Raw genomic sequence first — 14971 nt, 5'->3', positions numbered from 1 at the left:
CCCTCTTCAAATGCTGCCTTAACAGAGGCTGCCTTGCACTCTCTTGGATGTTGCCGTGACAGAATCCCACAGACTGGGTAATCTACAGAGAACCCCAGCATGATCATTTTATAGTTCTGAAGACTTCAGATTGGGCAGTCACATCTGGTGAGGGCCGTCTGGCTGGTGTTGCTCTGCGCTGACCCAAGGTGCCGTAGGGCTGGATAAGCACAGCAGGCATGGCAGCTGGAGTCTCCCTCGCTTGGGTTTAATTAACTAAAAATATTTTTATTTACTTATTTGCAAGCAGAGAGAGAGAGATAGAAGAGATACGGAGAGAATAGGCACACGAGGGACTCCAGCCACTGCAAATGAACTCCAGGCGCATGTGCCACTTTCTGCATCTGGCTTTACATGGGAACTGGGGATGTTAGCCTTTGCAGGCAAATGTCTTAACCACTAAGCCAATCTCTCCAGCCCTTAATGAATTACTGTGTATGAATGGTGTGTGTGTGTGTGTCGGGGGGGGGGGCGGGGCCCAGATGTGTGCCCCAGCACTTGTGTGGAGGACAGAGAACAACCTTGGGGGTCAGTGCTTGGAGTCACCGCATCTGAAAGGAGATCTCCTCGTGCTGTTTACACTGGGGTAGCCGTCCTGGGCGGGCCGCTGTCCTCACCTCCCATCTTGCTACAAGAGAGCCGTGATCGCAGACACGGGCCGCCTCAGCTGGCTTTTCTGTGGGTTCCGGGGCTTGCACAGCAAGCGCTTTACCAGGTAAGCCATCTTGCCAGCCTCACTTGTTTTGTGAAATGGAGTCTGGCTGTGTAGCTGAGACGAACCACTTTGAACTGGATATGTAGCCAGGGCCGGCTTTGAATCCTCCTGACTCCACCTCCCAGGTGCTGGGATTACAGATGTGTGACATCCTTCCTGGCTTTACTTCCTCTCCAACATGAGGCCGCCTCCATCGTGACCTCACCTAACCCTCATTAACTGAGGACCCCACCCGCTCCCCCCCAATTCCATTAACATGTGGCTTTGAGGTTCCAATTTCGTGACTTTGGGGAGACACACCCAGACCTCACTCTGTGGGCAAATAGGCCTCTCCCAGAATGCCATCCAGTCCCCCCCGCTCTGGCTCTCCCTGATGCGCACACAGCACGTGCGACACTTGATGCGGGTCCCACGGGCCTGTCCACATGACACTAAGCCCAGGTTCTATGAATTCAGTGATCCAGTCACCACTGCACGGCCCGTGTGGAGAGGCGACTTGCCGCCAGCGGGTAGGTCTTGGGGAAAGAATGCATGGGGGTAGAGCAGCAGCCTCTGCCGCACATGTCTGTAGCATCCGGGTCTAGCAGGCAGAGCTGAAATCCTGGCCCCAGCCATGCTGACTGCGTCTGTCTGTGTCTCCTTGCAGGTCCATGGCTCCCCCAGGCTCTGAGGGTGTGTTGTTGTCACCACGGTCCCTTCTCTGAGCCAGCACTGCTCCTTGCTGCCCCCCCACACCCAGGCCCCTCCCGCGCCCCGCACGCCCTCGGCCGGGTGGCACCATGGGCAGCGTCAGCAGCCTCATCTCGGGCCACGGCTTCCACGGCAAGCACTGCCGGGCGTCGCAGTACAAGCTGCGCAAATCCTCTCACCTCAAGAAGCTCAACCGCTACTCGGACGGGCTGCTGAAGTTCGGCTTCTCCCAGGACTCGGGCCGCGGCGAGTCCGGCTCCAAGATGGGCAAGAGCGAAGACTTCTTCTACATCAAGGTCAGCCAGAAGGCGCGGGGCTCCCACCGCCCCGACTACACAGCTCTGTCCAGCGGGGACGTGGGGGGCCAGGGCGGCGTAGACTTTGACCCCTCCACGCCACCAAAGCTCCCGCCCTTCTCGAATCAGCTGGAAATGGTAAGCAGGCGTCCGGGCAAGAAAGGGTGGGGAGAAGGCAAGGGGGCGAGTCGGGCCGGGAAGGGCAGGGCAGCCATCTGGGCTTCGGGAGGCCGGGGCAACGGGCATGGGAGAGGAAGTGCTGGTTCACGCTGCAGAGATCCAAGGTTGGAACAAGGCACAAGCACCTAGTCTGTCCCCTAGCCCAGAAGTCTCAGGATTGGAGGCAGCCAAGGGCAAGGGGGGCATGTTTGTCTTTCTGAGCTCTCCCGGGACCCATCTGGATGGTCAAGGTAGGAAAAGGGGTAGCAGGTTCACCGGATGGAGAAAGAGGGTTCCACCATGCAGACAGGAAGGCAGGAGGCAGTGAGGAGCCCCCCTCTAGCCGACTTCCAGTAGGCCAGCCTTCTCGTTTGCATCCTGTTGTTGCAGCCCTGGGCCTCGCCCACTAAACAAGGGCTCTAGGACTTTGTTTTCATACAATGGGCAAGGGTGCTGGCCCAAAGTGTGGCTCTTCAGGTCAGCCCTCATGCCAACGAGAGTGCTCATGAGTCTCACCAGTGCACCCAGGAAAGTTTGCCCGCTCAGCCTCCATGCCTACCCCACCATGGGCAGTGAGTCCGTGGTTTTGATATTCCAGTTGAATACTTTATCTGAAAGGCTTGGGAACCGAAGTGAAATAGATTTCAGGGTTTTTTTTTCCTTCATATTTTGAAATATTTGCATATAAAATAATGAAACATCTTAGGGTTATCTAAAAGTAAAATTCATATATATATACATATATATATATGAAAATGACATATATATGAATTTTACATATATATATATGTAAAATACATGTAGGCCTAAGGTAATTTTATACAACATTTTAATTAATTTGTAAACGAAACAAAATCTCATGGTGTGAAGTCCTGTCAGACTTATTATATTTGCAGATTTGGGAGCACTTCAGCTTTGGGATATTCCAATTCACAGTGTATACATAGAGCTTTGAGCTTTTCAAATAAAGGGCTTGTGAACACCAAGGTACTCACTCCACGAATGGGAATTACAAGTTTCAAAAAAAAAAAAAAACAGAAGCCCTGTTAGTTCAGGCTACAGGCACCTGCGAAGCTGGTGGAGTTGGTAGTAGATACCTGCTCACAGCTGAGACAAGACACACAACCAAAAGCAACTTACAGAAGGAAAGGATTTCTTCCTGACTTACAGTTTTGTGGTTTTTGTTTATTTCTTGTTTTTCAAGGTAGGGTCTCACTCTAGCCCAGGCTTACCTGGAAGTCACTATGGAGTCTCAGGTGGCCTCGAACTCACAGCAATCCTCCCACCTCTGCATCCCGAGTGCTGGCATTAAAGGCGTGCGCCACCACGCACGGCTCCTAATTTACACTTTTGAGGGGAAATTTCATCATGGTAGGAGAAGCACGGTACGAGAAGACATCCTAGCAGCACATCTCCACAGCAGCAGGGAGGAAGGAGAGAGAGAGAGAGAGAGAGAGAGAGAGAGAGCGCTGTTGTGTGCAGCAAGCAGGACCAGGCTATCACGCCCCAAGGCCTGTCCCCAGGGATGCAACTCTTACAACAAGGCTCCGCCTCCCAGAGGCCCCACCAGCCGGGGCTGAGTGGGAGGCTTAATCACAAACACATGAGGCTAAGGGGGACATTCCACATTCAAACCACCCCCCATGTCTACCATCTCAAGAGGTCTGGGACAAGGTGGTGGCAGGTTTCTGTTGGTACAGCACCCAAACTGACACTAAGTACAGAGGATTTCTTCTCTTATGAGAGATTCACGGGGGCTGGGGAGATGGTTCAGCAGCTAAAGGCACTTGCAAAGCCTGATGGCCCAGGTTTGATTCCCCAGTCCCCTCATAAAGCCAGATGCACAAAATGGAGCCTCTCTATCTGGAATTCATTTGCAGTGGCAGGAAGCCTTGGTGAACCTATACTCTCTCAGAAATAAATAAACAAATAAAAATATTTTTTTTAAAGATTAAGATGACCCGGGCCTGGTGGCACATGCATTGAATTCCAGCACTCAGTAGTAGGCCACCATGAGCTTGAGACTACATAGTGAATTCTAAGTCAGCCTGGGCTAAAATGAGACCCTACCCCAAAAATAATAAGTAAATAGAAAGAGATTCAGTGCCCTTGGCTGCTGCAGGCTAGTCAGTAAGGTTGGCTGTGGCCTGGAAGAGTGTCACTTAGGCTGAGACCTCCAGTGTGTGTGTGATGGGTGTGTGTGTGTGTGTGTGTGTGTGATGGGTGTTTGTGTGCATTGCATGTGTTTGTGTATGATGGGTGTGTGTGTGATGGGCGTGTGTGTGTGATGGTGTGTGCGTGACGGGTGTGAAGGGACACTGCGTCAGTGTGGTCCTGTGCTTCTAGGGCGCGGACAAAGGAGCAGCGAGACCCACAGCCTTCAAGCCAGTCTTGCCGCGGTCGGGAGCCGTCCTTCACTCGTCCCCCGACAGTGCCAGCCGCCAGCTGCACCCCATGCCTCCAGACAAGCCCAAGGAGCAAGAGCTGAAGCCGGGCCTGTGCTCCGGGGCCCTGTCAGACTCTGGCCGGAACTCCATGTCCAGCCTGCCCACCCATAGTACCACCAGCAGCTACCAGCTGGACCCGCTGGTCACCCCCGTGGGGCCCACCAGCCGTTTTGGCGGCTCGGCCCACAACATCACGCAGGGGATCGTCCTGCAGGACAGCAACATGATGAGCCTGAAGGCGCTGTCCTTCTCCGACGGGGGCAGCAAGCTGGCTCACCCCGGCAAGGGGGACAAGGGCCCCTCGTGCGTGCGCTCGCCGCTCTCCAGGGACGAGTGCGCCGTCCAGGAGCTGGAGCAGAAACTGCTGCAGAGGGAGGGCGCCTTGCAGATGCTACAGCGCAGCTTTGATGAGAAGGAGCTCGCCTGCGGCCAGGCCTTCGACGAGCGGCCGCGGCGCCCCCGGGACGAGCCGGAGGGCCTGGAGCCCAAAGGCGGAGGCAAGCTGAAGGCGGCCGCGGCCTCGCAGAAGAGCCAGCGCGTGCAGCACGTGCTGCAGCTGCACGTCCTGCAGCTGCAGCAGGAGAAGCGGCAGCTCCGGCAGGAGCTCGAGAGCCTCATGAAGGAGCAGGACCTGCTGGAGACCAAGCTGCGGGCCTACGAGCGGGAGAAGACCAACTTCGGCCCGGCGCTCGAGGAGACCCAGTGGGAGGTGAGGCCCAGCCCGACTTGGCAGCGGATAGCCAAAGGTTTGCTGCCAGCTGCCACTGTAACCCCCCCCCCCCCACCAATCTTGGCCTACAGGGTAGCAACCCCAAGTGCTCAGGCACACAGGCCCAAAGGGCCGTCTTTACCACCCATGGGAGGGCCTCCCGGCATGGCAGCAGAGAGCATGCCCAGAGTTTCCTACTCTTTGTTCATCCTCACCATCATGGCTCCTGTAATTGCATTTACTTGCCACCGATGGGGAAGACAAAGACCAGACAATGGTGCCCCACAGTCTGACCTCGCTCGTCTGCTGAGGGGAAGATAACAAGAACCCGCATTCATAACCAAGCCTGCAGTCAAGAGGGGTGAGCACCCAAGGAAGGCAGGGAAAGTGTATTTAGTGCTTTGGAGGGAAAGGGACATGCCCCCCCCCCCCGCTAGGAGGCGCTCCACTGCGGCAAGTCTCAATGTTGCAGTTGGCCCCTCCTTGCAGAATTGTAGCTGCAGATTAATTTTAATCAGTGAATGTATTTATTTATTTCTCTGAGAGAGAGAGACATAGAAGGAGGGAGAGAAACAGAGGCTGGGCACACCAGGGCATCCAGCCACTGTAAACGAACTCCAGATGCATGCGCCCCTTGTGCATCTGGCTGACGTGGGTCCTGGGGAATCAAATCTGGGTCCTTTGGCTTTGCAGGCAAGCACCTTAGTCGTTAAGCCACCTCTCCAGCTCAAGACAGGGTTTGTTGTTGGTGGTGGTGGTGGTGTTCTAGGCATTGAACCCAGTGCCTCATACTTGCCAGGAAAGCGCTACGCCATTGAACTACATCCCCAGCCCCTCACTCACCGCTGGCAGAGGCCCCTCCTGCATCTCGCTACTGTGAAAGTAGCGTTTCATGCCTGAGTGGCCCCAGAGGCACAGGTGGGCAGGTGGGGCTGTGTACACAGCGTTGCTGTCATTTACCCCGGAGTCCTCCATGGGGAAGGATGAGAGTCACTGTGTCTGGTTACACTGACCTCAGGCTGCGGGATGACCCACCCCCAGGGGCAAGCCCCTAGCTGCCCGGGCGCTTCCTTCCCTTGTCGTGGGAGTGAAGGTGACAGATGGTTTCAGGAGAGAAGAAAGACCCTATCCATGGGAGAAGGGACTGCCAGGTGCCAAGGGAGAGTCACTTTATGTCTGGCCAGGTTTCCCACACTGAGGGAAATGTTGGCCACAAGGGCTGTGGCATTACTTTTCCTGGGTTGATGAACAGAAACAGCTGCTCACCTCAGAGCATCATCAGCTCAAGGAAACGATTCCCCCGGAGTCCAGCTCGGTGAGCGGTTGGCTTTTTGGCATGACTTGACTGTCACGTAGCTACATCAGCAAGAAGCCCCTCATGAGCATGGGTGACGTCTCGCTCAGGAAAGGTCTATCACTGGACTCCCCACCCAGGCCACTCTCCAGGTCCTATATCCTGCAGTACAACCCCTTCCCCCGCCAAGAGCACTGTAGCTGTGGCAGGATTACGTACAGCCGGGGGGACAGGAGAGCGGTAGCTAGAATCTCACGTGAGGGTCTCCTGAACCTCCCCTACCTCCTTGTGAGGGTCGCGTGTGGGTCATCACAGCTGCTCTGATTTCAAGAGGGCAACAGCTGTGTTATGCACAGTTCCATAATAGAGTCTTCTTCTCCACCCATGTGGTGATTGCAGGTCCCACCCCACCCTGGCCTGCATCATCCATCCTTCTGGTCCAATCTGGAACCTTAGAAGTACTGTGACTTGTTCCCACCTTGTCCATGCAGGATACTTAGCAAAACAATAGAACACAAAAAGTAATAAACAGTAATTGATGACGATAGAAATATACTATTAGAAACCTGCCAATCATAATAATTTACAGAGAGCTTATGAAGTGCCAGGTTCTCTCACCTCATCCTTATGACCACACTGTGAAGTAGGTATCATTAGCACACTTTTTAAATTTACAGTTAAGGAAACAGGCTCAGAGAGGTTATGATCAATAATAGCTAGTTGAGTGGCTTGGCCAGTCTGCTACGCATGAAAGATTACAATGCTAGGCCTTCAGAACACACATTTTTATTTGCTACAGCACGTGTATCCAAGAGCACCTGGAGCATAAGTAGTCAAGTCAGGATTTAGAAATCACTGCCCTGTTCCCCCATGAAAATGATGCAAGTTTTATGTGCAAGTCATCTTTTTGTGACTAAAAAAAATGCCTTAGATATGCAATTTACCAAGAAAAGGTTAGGGCTAGAAAGATGGCTTAGCATTTAAGGCGCTTGCCTGCAAAGCCAAAGGACCTGCGTTCCATTCCCCAGGACCCATGTTTGCCAGATGCACAAGGAGGCGCATGTGTCTGGAGTTTGTTTCCTGTGGCTGGAGGCCCTGGAGTGCCCATTCTCTCTCTACCTCTCTCTGCCTCTCTCTCTCTCTCTCTCTCAAATAAATAAATAAAAATAAAGTTAAAAAATAGTGTTAAAAAAAAAAGAAAGCCGGGCATGATGGTGCACGCCTTTAATTCCAGTGCTTGGGAGGCAGGGGTAGGAGGATTGCTGTGAGTTCAAGGTCACCCTGAGACTATATAGTGAATTCCAGGTCAGCCTGAGCTAGAGTGAGACCCTACCTCAAAAAAAAAAAAAGAAAGAAAGAAAGGAAGAAAGGAAGGAAGGAAAGGTATATTTTGGCTCACAGTTTTGGAGGTTTCAGCTTGTAATCACTTAGTAATGTTGCTTTGCTCCTATAGTGAGACAGCACATCACAGTGAGCCCAGAAAAACTGTGGTTCATGGCCAAGAAGCAAAAGAGGGAGCAAAGAGGGGACGGGGGTCCCACGTCCCCTTCAAGGGCATTCTGCCAATGACCTAAACACCTTCCATCAGGTTCCACATCTTGAAGGTTCCACTGACTCCTAATAGCGCCACCTTGGGAACCAGGCCTTGAACACTCTGGCCTTTTGGAGAGACGCAAGATCCAGATTATATATAGCCCTTAACCATGCATGGTGGGTGGAGCTAAATCTCTCCTAGAGGGCAGTGCTTCATGGAGAGCCAGGGGGGGCTTGTACCATTAGAAGGAAAGAGAAGAGACACAGAGGCGATAGTCTCCAGTCTTGTCCCACAAGTTCCTTCTGTAGACCCAGGGCCCTGGGCGTCCTTTATGGTGACACACAGCCATCTTGTCTTTCTTTCTTCCCCTCCTTTCCTCCCCCTCTTTTTATTTCTCATGCTGGGCATTGAATGCACTCAGGCCTTCATGAATGCTAGACACATACTTTCTTTCTTTGTCTGGATTTTCTGAGACAGGAACATGATATGTACAGGGTGGCCTTGAACTCACAATCCTGCTGCCCTCAGCCCCCTTAGTAGTGCTATTATGGGTAGCTGTCACCCCTGCTTGGCAAATGCTTTACCCTCGAGCTACATCTCCAACTCGGTCTTTTTTGAGCCACTCATGACCACATTGGCCAAGACCACAGAGACACTGTGGGTGTGATTCGGTGGCTTTGATTTCGTTGTGCTGCTTTGCCCCAGATCTGATGGCCAGTGAGTATGGCAGTGGTGGGGAGCCAGGCAGGGAGGAAGACCACAGCCCACCATGTGACAGATGCCCACCTGGCACTGTCCATGAGGCAGGCTGTCTTAGCCTCTGGGGTGCAGCAGGGCTATGAGTAAGAGCTTTACCACAGCAGAGCAAAGCAGGCACTGGGCTGGGTGCACGCAGGAATGAGGTCTGAGGCTTTGCAGTCCAAAGACAGCACCACCGATATTTAAAGTAGGCCATGGAAGCCGGGCATGGTGGTGCGCGCCTTTAACCCTGGCACTCGGGAGGCAGAGATAGGAGGATCACCAAGAGTTCGAGGCCACCCTGACACTCCATAGTGAATTCCAGGTCAGCCTGGGCTAGAGTGAGAGAGACCCTACCTCAAAAAACCAAGAGAAAGAAGCCAAGTGAGTTGGCGCACACTTTTAATCCCAGCACTTGGGGGGCAGAGGTAGGAGGATTGCCATGAGTTCAAGGCTACCCCTTAATTGCATAGTGAATTCCAGGTCAGCCTGGGTTAGACCAAGACCCTACCTCGAAAAACATAATAATAATAATGGTAATAACAGTAGGCCATGGAGCTGTCAGCAGTGGGCAGAGTCAGCCATGGGTAGGGGTTTGGGCTCATATGGAGTGTAAAGTTAGAACTGGGCATGAGACGGGCACGTGGAGAACCCGAGATACGTATGGAAATAGAAGGAGCTAAAATGAGGGCTTCAGTCTTCAGTAGGTTGTCCACATGCACAAGAACCGTGGTCAGAGGACCGTGCTAGGAGGTGCCTGAGCCCTTTAGGCAGTGGATGTGTCCCCTGGCCTGGGATAAGGGTACTCACCTGCAGCCCCCTCGCTCCACACAGGTGTGCCAAAAGTCAGGCGAGATCTCTCTCCTGAAGCAACAGCTGAAGGAGTCCCAGGCGGAGGTGAACACCAAGGCCAGCGAGATCCTCAATCTGAGGGCGCAGCTGAAGGACACGCGGGGCAAGCTGGAGGGCGTGGAGCTGAAGACGCAGGACCTGGAGAGCGCCCTGCGCACCAAGGCCCTGGAGCTGGAGGTGTGCGAGAACGAGCTGCAGCGGCGGCGGAGCGAGGCGGAGCTGCTGCGCGAGAAGGTGAACTTGCTAGAGCAGGAGCTGCTGGAGCTGCGGGCCCAGGCCGCCCTGCAGCGAGAAGCCGCCACCCTGGGGCCCCCGGCCATTGCGCCCACCTTCTCGGAGGACATCCCGGCTCTGCAGCGGGAGCTGGAGCGGCTGCGGGCCGAGCTGAAGGAGGAGCGGCAGGGCCGCGACCAGATGTCCTCGGGCTTCCAGCATGAGCGGCTGGTGTGGAAGGAGGAGAAGGAGAAGGTGATTCAGTACCAAAAGCAGCTGCAGCAAAGCTACCTGGCCGTGTTCCAGCGCAACCAGCGCCTGGAGAAGGCCCTGCAGCAGCTGACCCGCGGGGACGGGGCCGGAGAGCCCTTCGACATCGACCTGGATGGGGCTGACGTCCCCTATGAGGACATCATAGCCACTGAGATCTGAGGAGCTGCGGGCGGGGTCGGGGGGGGGGGGACGCGGTGAGGGGGAGCTGGGGACCAAGTATCAAGAAGCAGGGGGCTGAGCCTGTTAAGGGCTCAACTCCTCTCTGTCCATGGGAAGCCACCACACCCAGAAGTCCCCACTGGTGAGAAGGGGTCATTACATTTTCTCCCCTCACCTGTCCCAGCTTAACCACCAACCTTGCCATGAATGGGACTTTGGGCTCGGAACCCCTGGTCCCACCCCAGAGAGGTGAGGCCAGGGATCCCCATTGTGCTGGTTAAGGGCTCTTCCAACCTTGGCCTTTGCTCAAAGTCATAAGAGAGACATTCTGCTAAGGAAAGGGGCGACTGCCATGCAGGCCGAATGGCCACCAAGGATGGAAGTGTCCTTCCGTGTCACCTCCAAATCCCTGTGATTCTTTGGACACATCAGGATGTTTGGGGAATAGGAAGAAGCCATGTGTGACCAGAAGCCTTGGAATCTCTTCACTATAACTTGACCTGTCCTCTGCCCACGGAAGCGGAGGGGTAGCGCTGCCATGTGAGCAGTCTGGTTTAGACAACAAACCATTGGAGGAAAGCAGAGCTGGGTGGTCCCTCTGTGTAGAACCCTCACGAGACCCACAGAGATTGGAGGGATCCCTGGCAGTAGAGCTGTGCAGCCCCCACTTCCACAGCCTTTGACCTCAGTAAGCAATCTTAAAGCCATAGACAGTGGGGCCCTGGGTCGGGTGCTGGGAAAGGGACACAAGGCATATCCCAAGGGAGCCGGCTGGGGTCAAGGCAGTGGTTGGCCACTGGATGGTCTGGAATGTTTTCCTTTCCCAAGCATCAGGCTCTCACTTGGACTGAGAGGAACCTGTCCTCTCAGATGACATGCGTTTGCCCACAGCCCAAGTGAGCAACGACCCCTACGATCCCATTACCCAGAGCCACTCCAGTGCTGTGTATGTTCTGAATCTTCACAGGGTATGATGGGTCTCCAGAGAGCACGGTGAGCCAGAAGATCCAGACAGGGGTGGGGGATAAGAGGTACACAGAGCCTTAGAAACAGCCCAGGGCCACCCGCTGTCCTCCCTCCGTCCATGCGGAGCCCTAGGCTATGAAAGGTCAGTCTGGAGGGTAGCATCAGAACCCCGGGGGGGAGGCTGAGCTTCCCTTTCAAAGATGTCCAGCCATGGGAGACAAAAGTACAGTGTCTTGGTTTCAGGGATGTAACTTCCTTCCTCTCTCCCTCTTTCCTTTTTCTTTCTTGTCTTTTCTGAAGCAAGTCAGATCAAATAGGCAGCCAGGCTATTCTGAGTTCTATTTTTACTCTCGCTGCAGCTGCTGCTGCTGGGACAGCCGGCTCTCGCTGGATTGTCGCACGGAGGCCCTGCCTGACGAGTGGGGCCCAGGGTGTAGGAGACATGCGGGAAGGTCTCACTTAGTTGAGCCCAGTTCTGCCTCCCGGATGCCGCCCTTTGAGGCCCGGGGTGGCCTCGAGCCCCTGTGGCCTTGCTTTGCTGGGGGCCTCCTTCTCTCCCCTCCGGGCTGCAGGCGGAGGGTCTTCCCGGGGCCTGATGCTGCCTTCCTGGGGTTGGGCTGTGCCTTTCCTGTCACCTTCAAGTGACAGAGTTTCCTCTGGAATTCTAGACCACTGCTCTTAGTCATACACTGGATTTAAACCTGGAAGCCACTAGGCTAAGGCGCCTCTTCACCTGGAGGATCGTGCCCTCCACCGGGCACAGGTCAATCAAGAGTCACAGTCCTGGTCTCTGTTCCTCTATCTCCACCAGCCCGTGCCTTGTTTGAGACCTGAGACTCCCCAGAGAGGGAGAGCAGAGTGAGGGCTTGCCATACCCCTGCCCGGGCTAGAGGGCTCCACCCCCTTAGAGGAATAGGCAGAAGTGCAGCGCTGTGCCCTCAAGACGGTTGCCCAGGAAGAAGCCAGGGCCCCATCTGGGACAGGCGTCAGACACAGCACCTGCACCTTCCCCTCCGTGGGGTGCCTCCTACCCACAGGAACTCAGCCTTGGGCCTGCCCCAAGTCAGGTCAGAGAGAGCCCTTTTGCCCCAGGCCTTGCCCGACACTCAAGATGGTAGATGCCTTCCCAGTACTGCCACCAGCGCAAGGGCAGAGCCACAATGCGAGTGTGCCGAAACTTAGTGTCCTCACCCTCCTGTGGATATTGTTGCCTGTCCTGTCCTAAAACAGTCCTTACCATACATGGGCCATGGCCCTGTTGGGAGGCTCTGAACAGCAGAGGCTGAGAAGGACTAGAGAGAGGATGGACTCAGGACTAACAGGCAGCCTGCCCTGTTTCTCACGTGGATCCACGCTGCGCCCCAAAGATGCCCACTCTGGGAGTGCTATTGCTCCGTCGACACACTCCGCAAGGAGGGGACTACCTGGCATCTTGGCAGTGGCCACACTCTCGCCGGGCACTAGACAGCAGCTCCCAGGTGGGGCTGGGGGACTTAGTGTCTCTCTAAAGAGGTACCTGATCTTGTTCCTGACCCCGGCCACAGTCACGTCGTAGGTGTGAGACACATTCCCGGGGAAGCCAGGCTGGGCCTTGGGAGCTCCGTGCCGTGCGCGCCGCTTTCCCTGCCCATCCAGATGCCCTTTCCGCTGGGCCCGCAGGCCAGGCTGGAGCCCTTGGCAGAGACTGGCCCTGGGTGGACTGGCGTTGGAAAGACTCTGTAAATAGCTGTCTTCCTTGTTTCTGGTTTGGTATTCTTTCCATAGCTTTGTTTTATTTTAATTTCGCTGTTCCTTTTTTTGGCTCTGTAAACTATTTCTGGTAATTTTATGTTTTTATTTATGAATAAAGAATGCCATTTCTCATGTCCTTCACGGCCGCTTTTGCCTCTCCAAGCTAGGCTACTAGACTGTGGCACACTCATCCAGCCTTTCCCTTTGGAACCAGAAAGGCGACATCCCTTCCCGCCAGCCACAGCTGTTCTCCTCTCGCAGGCCTTAGGAAGACAGTCCTGGGAAGTCGAGGCAGGAGGGTGAGCACAGACAGACTTCATTCAACTGTACCCCCCACACACACACACCCAGCCCTTACCTATGCAACGTTCCCCGGGCTGAGTGAGGGGCCTAGGGGGTCAAGTGACTCCAAAAGAGAGCCCCCCTCCAGCCCCGGCCCCCACGGCGTCTGCGCCCTCCACCCTCCGCTCCTCTCACAGCCCGCCGCACAGGGCTTCTTGGCAAGAGACCAGAGTGACTGTTGTCGCCACTAGCCCTGGCCCTAGGTGGGAATGCTGTCACTCTACTTGCCATCTGTTCTCCCTGCTCAGTACCAGCTGGCCTGGTTCACCTTGACAAGCAGTCCCTGCTGGCCTAGGGATCGGTACAGTGGGCAGAACTGCCAAGGGAGTTCAGACGGTCAAAGAGTGACAGAGCCAGGGTAGCAGCCAGCTTCTGTCAGATTTGGACAGCTTTGGGGTGTGTGTGTGGGGGGGGGGAACCTGCCAGGCGTGGGGTGACCCTTCCAGGTCTTTCCTCAAGAACCTGCCAGCAACTGGGTGTGCTTTTCGTAACAGCCGTAAGGAAACGAAACACTGTTCATGATGCACCTCACCCTGGGCCAGTCCAGGGACTCACTATTTTTGTTGTTGTTGTTTATTTTTATTTATTTGAGAGCAACAGACACAGAGAGAGAAAGAGAGAGAGAATGGGCACGTCAGGGCCTCCAGCCACTGCAAACGAACTCCAGATGTGGGCGCCGCCTTGTGCATCTGGCTAACGTGGGTCCTGAGGAATCGAACCTCGAATGGGGGTCCTTGGGCTTCACAGGCAAGTGCTTAACCACTAAGCCATCTCTCCAGGGACTCACTTTTAACCAAAGGGATTCAGTGGGAGTGCTGTGCTGTCAGCTTTAACCTAAGCTCAGGAGTCCTGGCAGCGTCAGCTGGCATAGTCTGGGCCCCAGTCTGCCACGACCAGTGCATGCCCGCTAGGGTGGCCACGTGGGGCAGAAGGAGCTCTAGTCCGCCTCCAGCCGACTGTGGCTCAGTTGAACCACCCAGGACCCAAGCCAATGCCATATGCAGCAGAGACTTGCTTCTTCAGTCTGCCCTGTATACATTCCTGCCGCCCAGGACTACGGGCACCCTGACTGGCACAGTTAGGGTAGCTAAGGCCAGGGCAATCTATCACATGGCACAGATGCACCTTTAACCCAGCATTCAGGAGGCAGACGTAGGAGAATCACCACGAGTTTGAGGCCAGCCTGGAACTACAAAATGAGTTCCAGGTCAGACTGGGCTGGAGACCGTACACTGGAAGAACCAAAAAAAAAAAAAAGAAATCACTCAACTGCGAACACAACAGCCCCTTCACCTGCCGCCCTCCATCAGCCCCCGAGTGCCAGCCTGCGTGTGCACACCCATGCAGACATACAGGCACATGCAACGCCTGACGCCCCCCCCCCAACCTCAGTTACAGCTAATTGGGAGTTAAGGGGTATCAGGATGTGGTCATCAGTGATGGGTGAAGCAAATTGAATTCCTCATTCTTAGCAGGGTGATGAGCCTGCGTGCCCTGTCGCTCAGATGATGCCTCCTTGAGAGAGGCTCTCAGGCCCAGGAGTCCTTTTGCTGGATGCGTCCTTCTAGGCAGGAAAGCACCGTCAGTGGGAACTGCTGTTCAGCGAAAGAGACGATGATGGCGCCGGAGGGGAGGCTCGGTCATCAAAGACAGCGCTGGAGGGGAGGGGAGGCCGGTACAGGTATTTTCCAGATGCACAACAGCTCACATGCGTCTAGAGTTCATTTGCAGTGGCAGGAGGCCCTGACACACCCATACTCACTCTCTCACTGCCTGCCTCTTTCTCTCTTAAATAAAAAATAAATACATGCATA

General features: G+C 54.8%; 1 protein-coding gene across 1 annotated transcript in view; it reads left to right on the top strand.

Annotated features, from left to right (window-relative positions):
* Lzts1 (leucine zipper tumor suppressor 1) overlaps positions 1-10124 on the top strand; it is a 70864-nt gene extending 60740 nt beyond the window's left edge. The window contains exons 2-4 of the mRNA XM_045131414.1: positions 1401-1878; positions 4246-5055; positions 9456-10124. Coding sequence (XP_044987349.1) covers positions 1534-1878; positions 4246-5055; positions 9456-10118 — 1818 coding nt within the window. The 5' untranslated portion in view covers positions 1401-1533 and the 3' untranslated portion in view covers positions 10119-10124. The remainder of the gene's footprint in view (positions 1-1400; positions 1879-4245; positions 5056-9455) is intronic.
* Positions 10125-14971: the final 4847 nt, after the last annotated feature.

The sequence above is a fragment of the Jaculus jaculus genome, chromosome 12, assembly GCF_020740685.1.
Source record: "Jaculus jaculus isolate mJacJac1 chromosome 12, mJacJac1.mat.Y.cur, whole genome shotgun sequence".
In the NCBI taxonomy this organism is placed as follows: domain Eukaryota; kingdom Metazoa; phylum Chordata; class Mammalia; order Rodentia; family Dipodidae; genus Jaculus; species Jaculus jaculus.
This window is presented reverse-complemented; position numbering and strand designations above follow the sequence as displayed.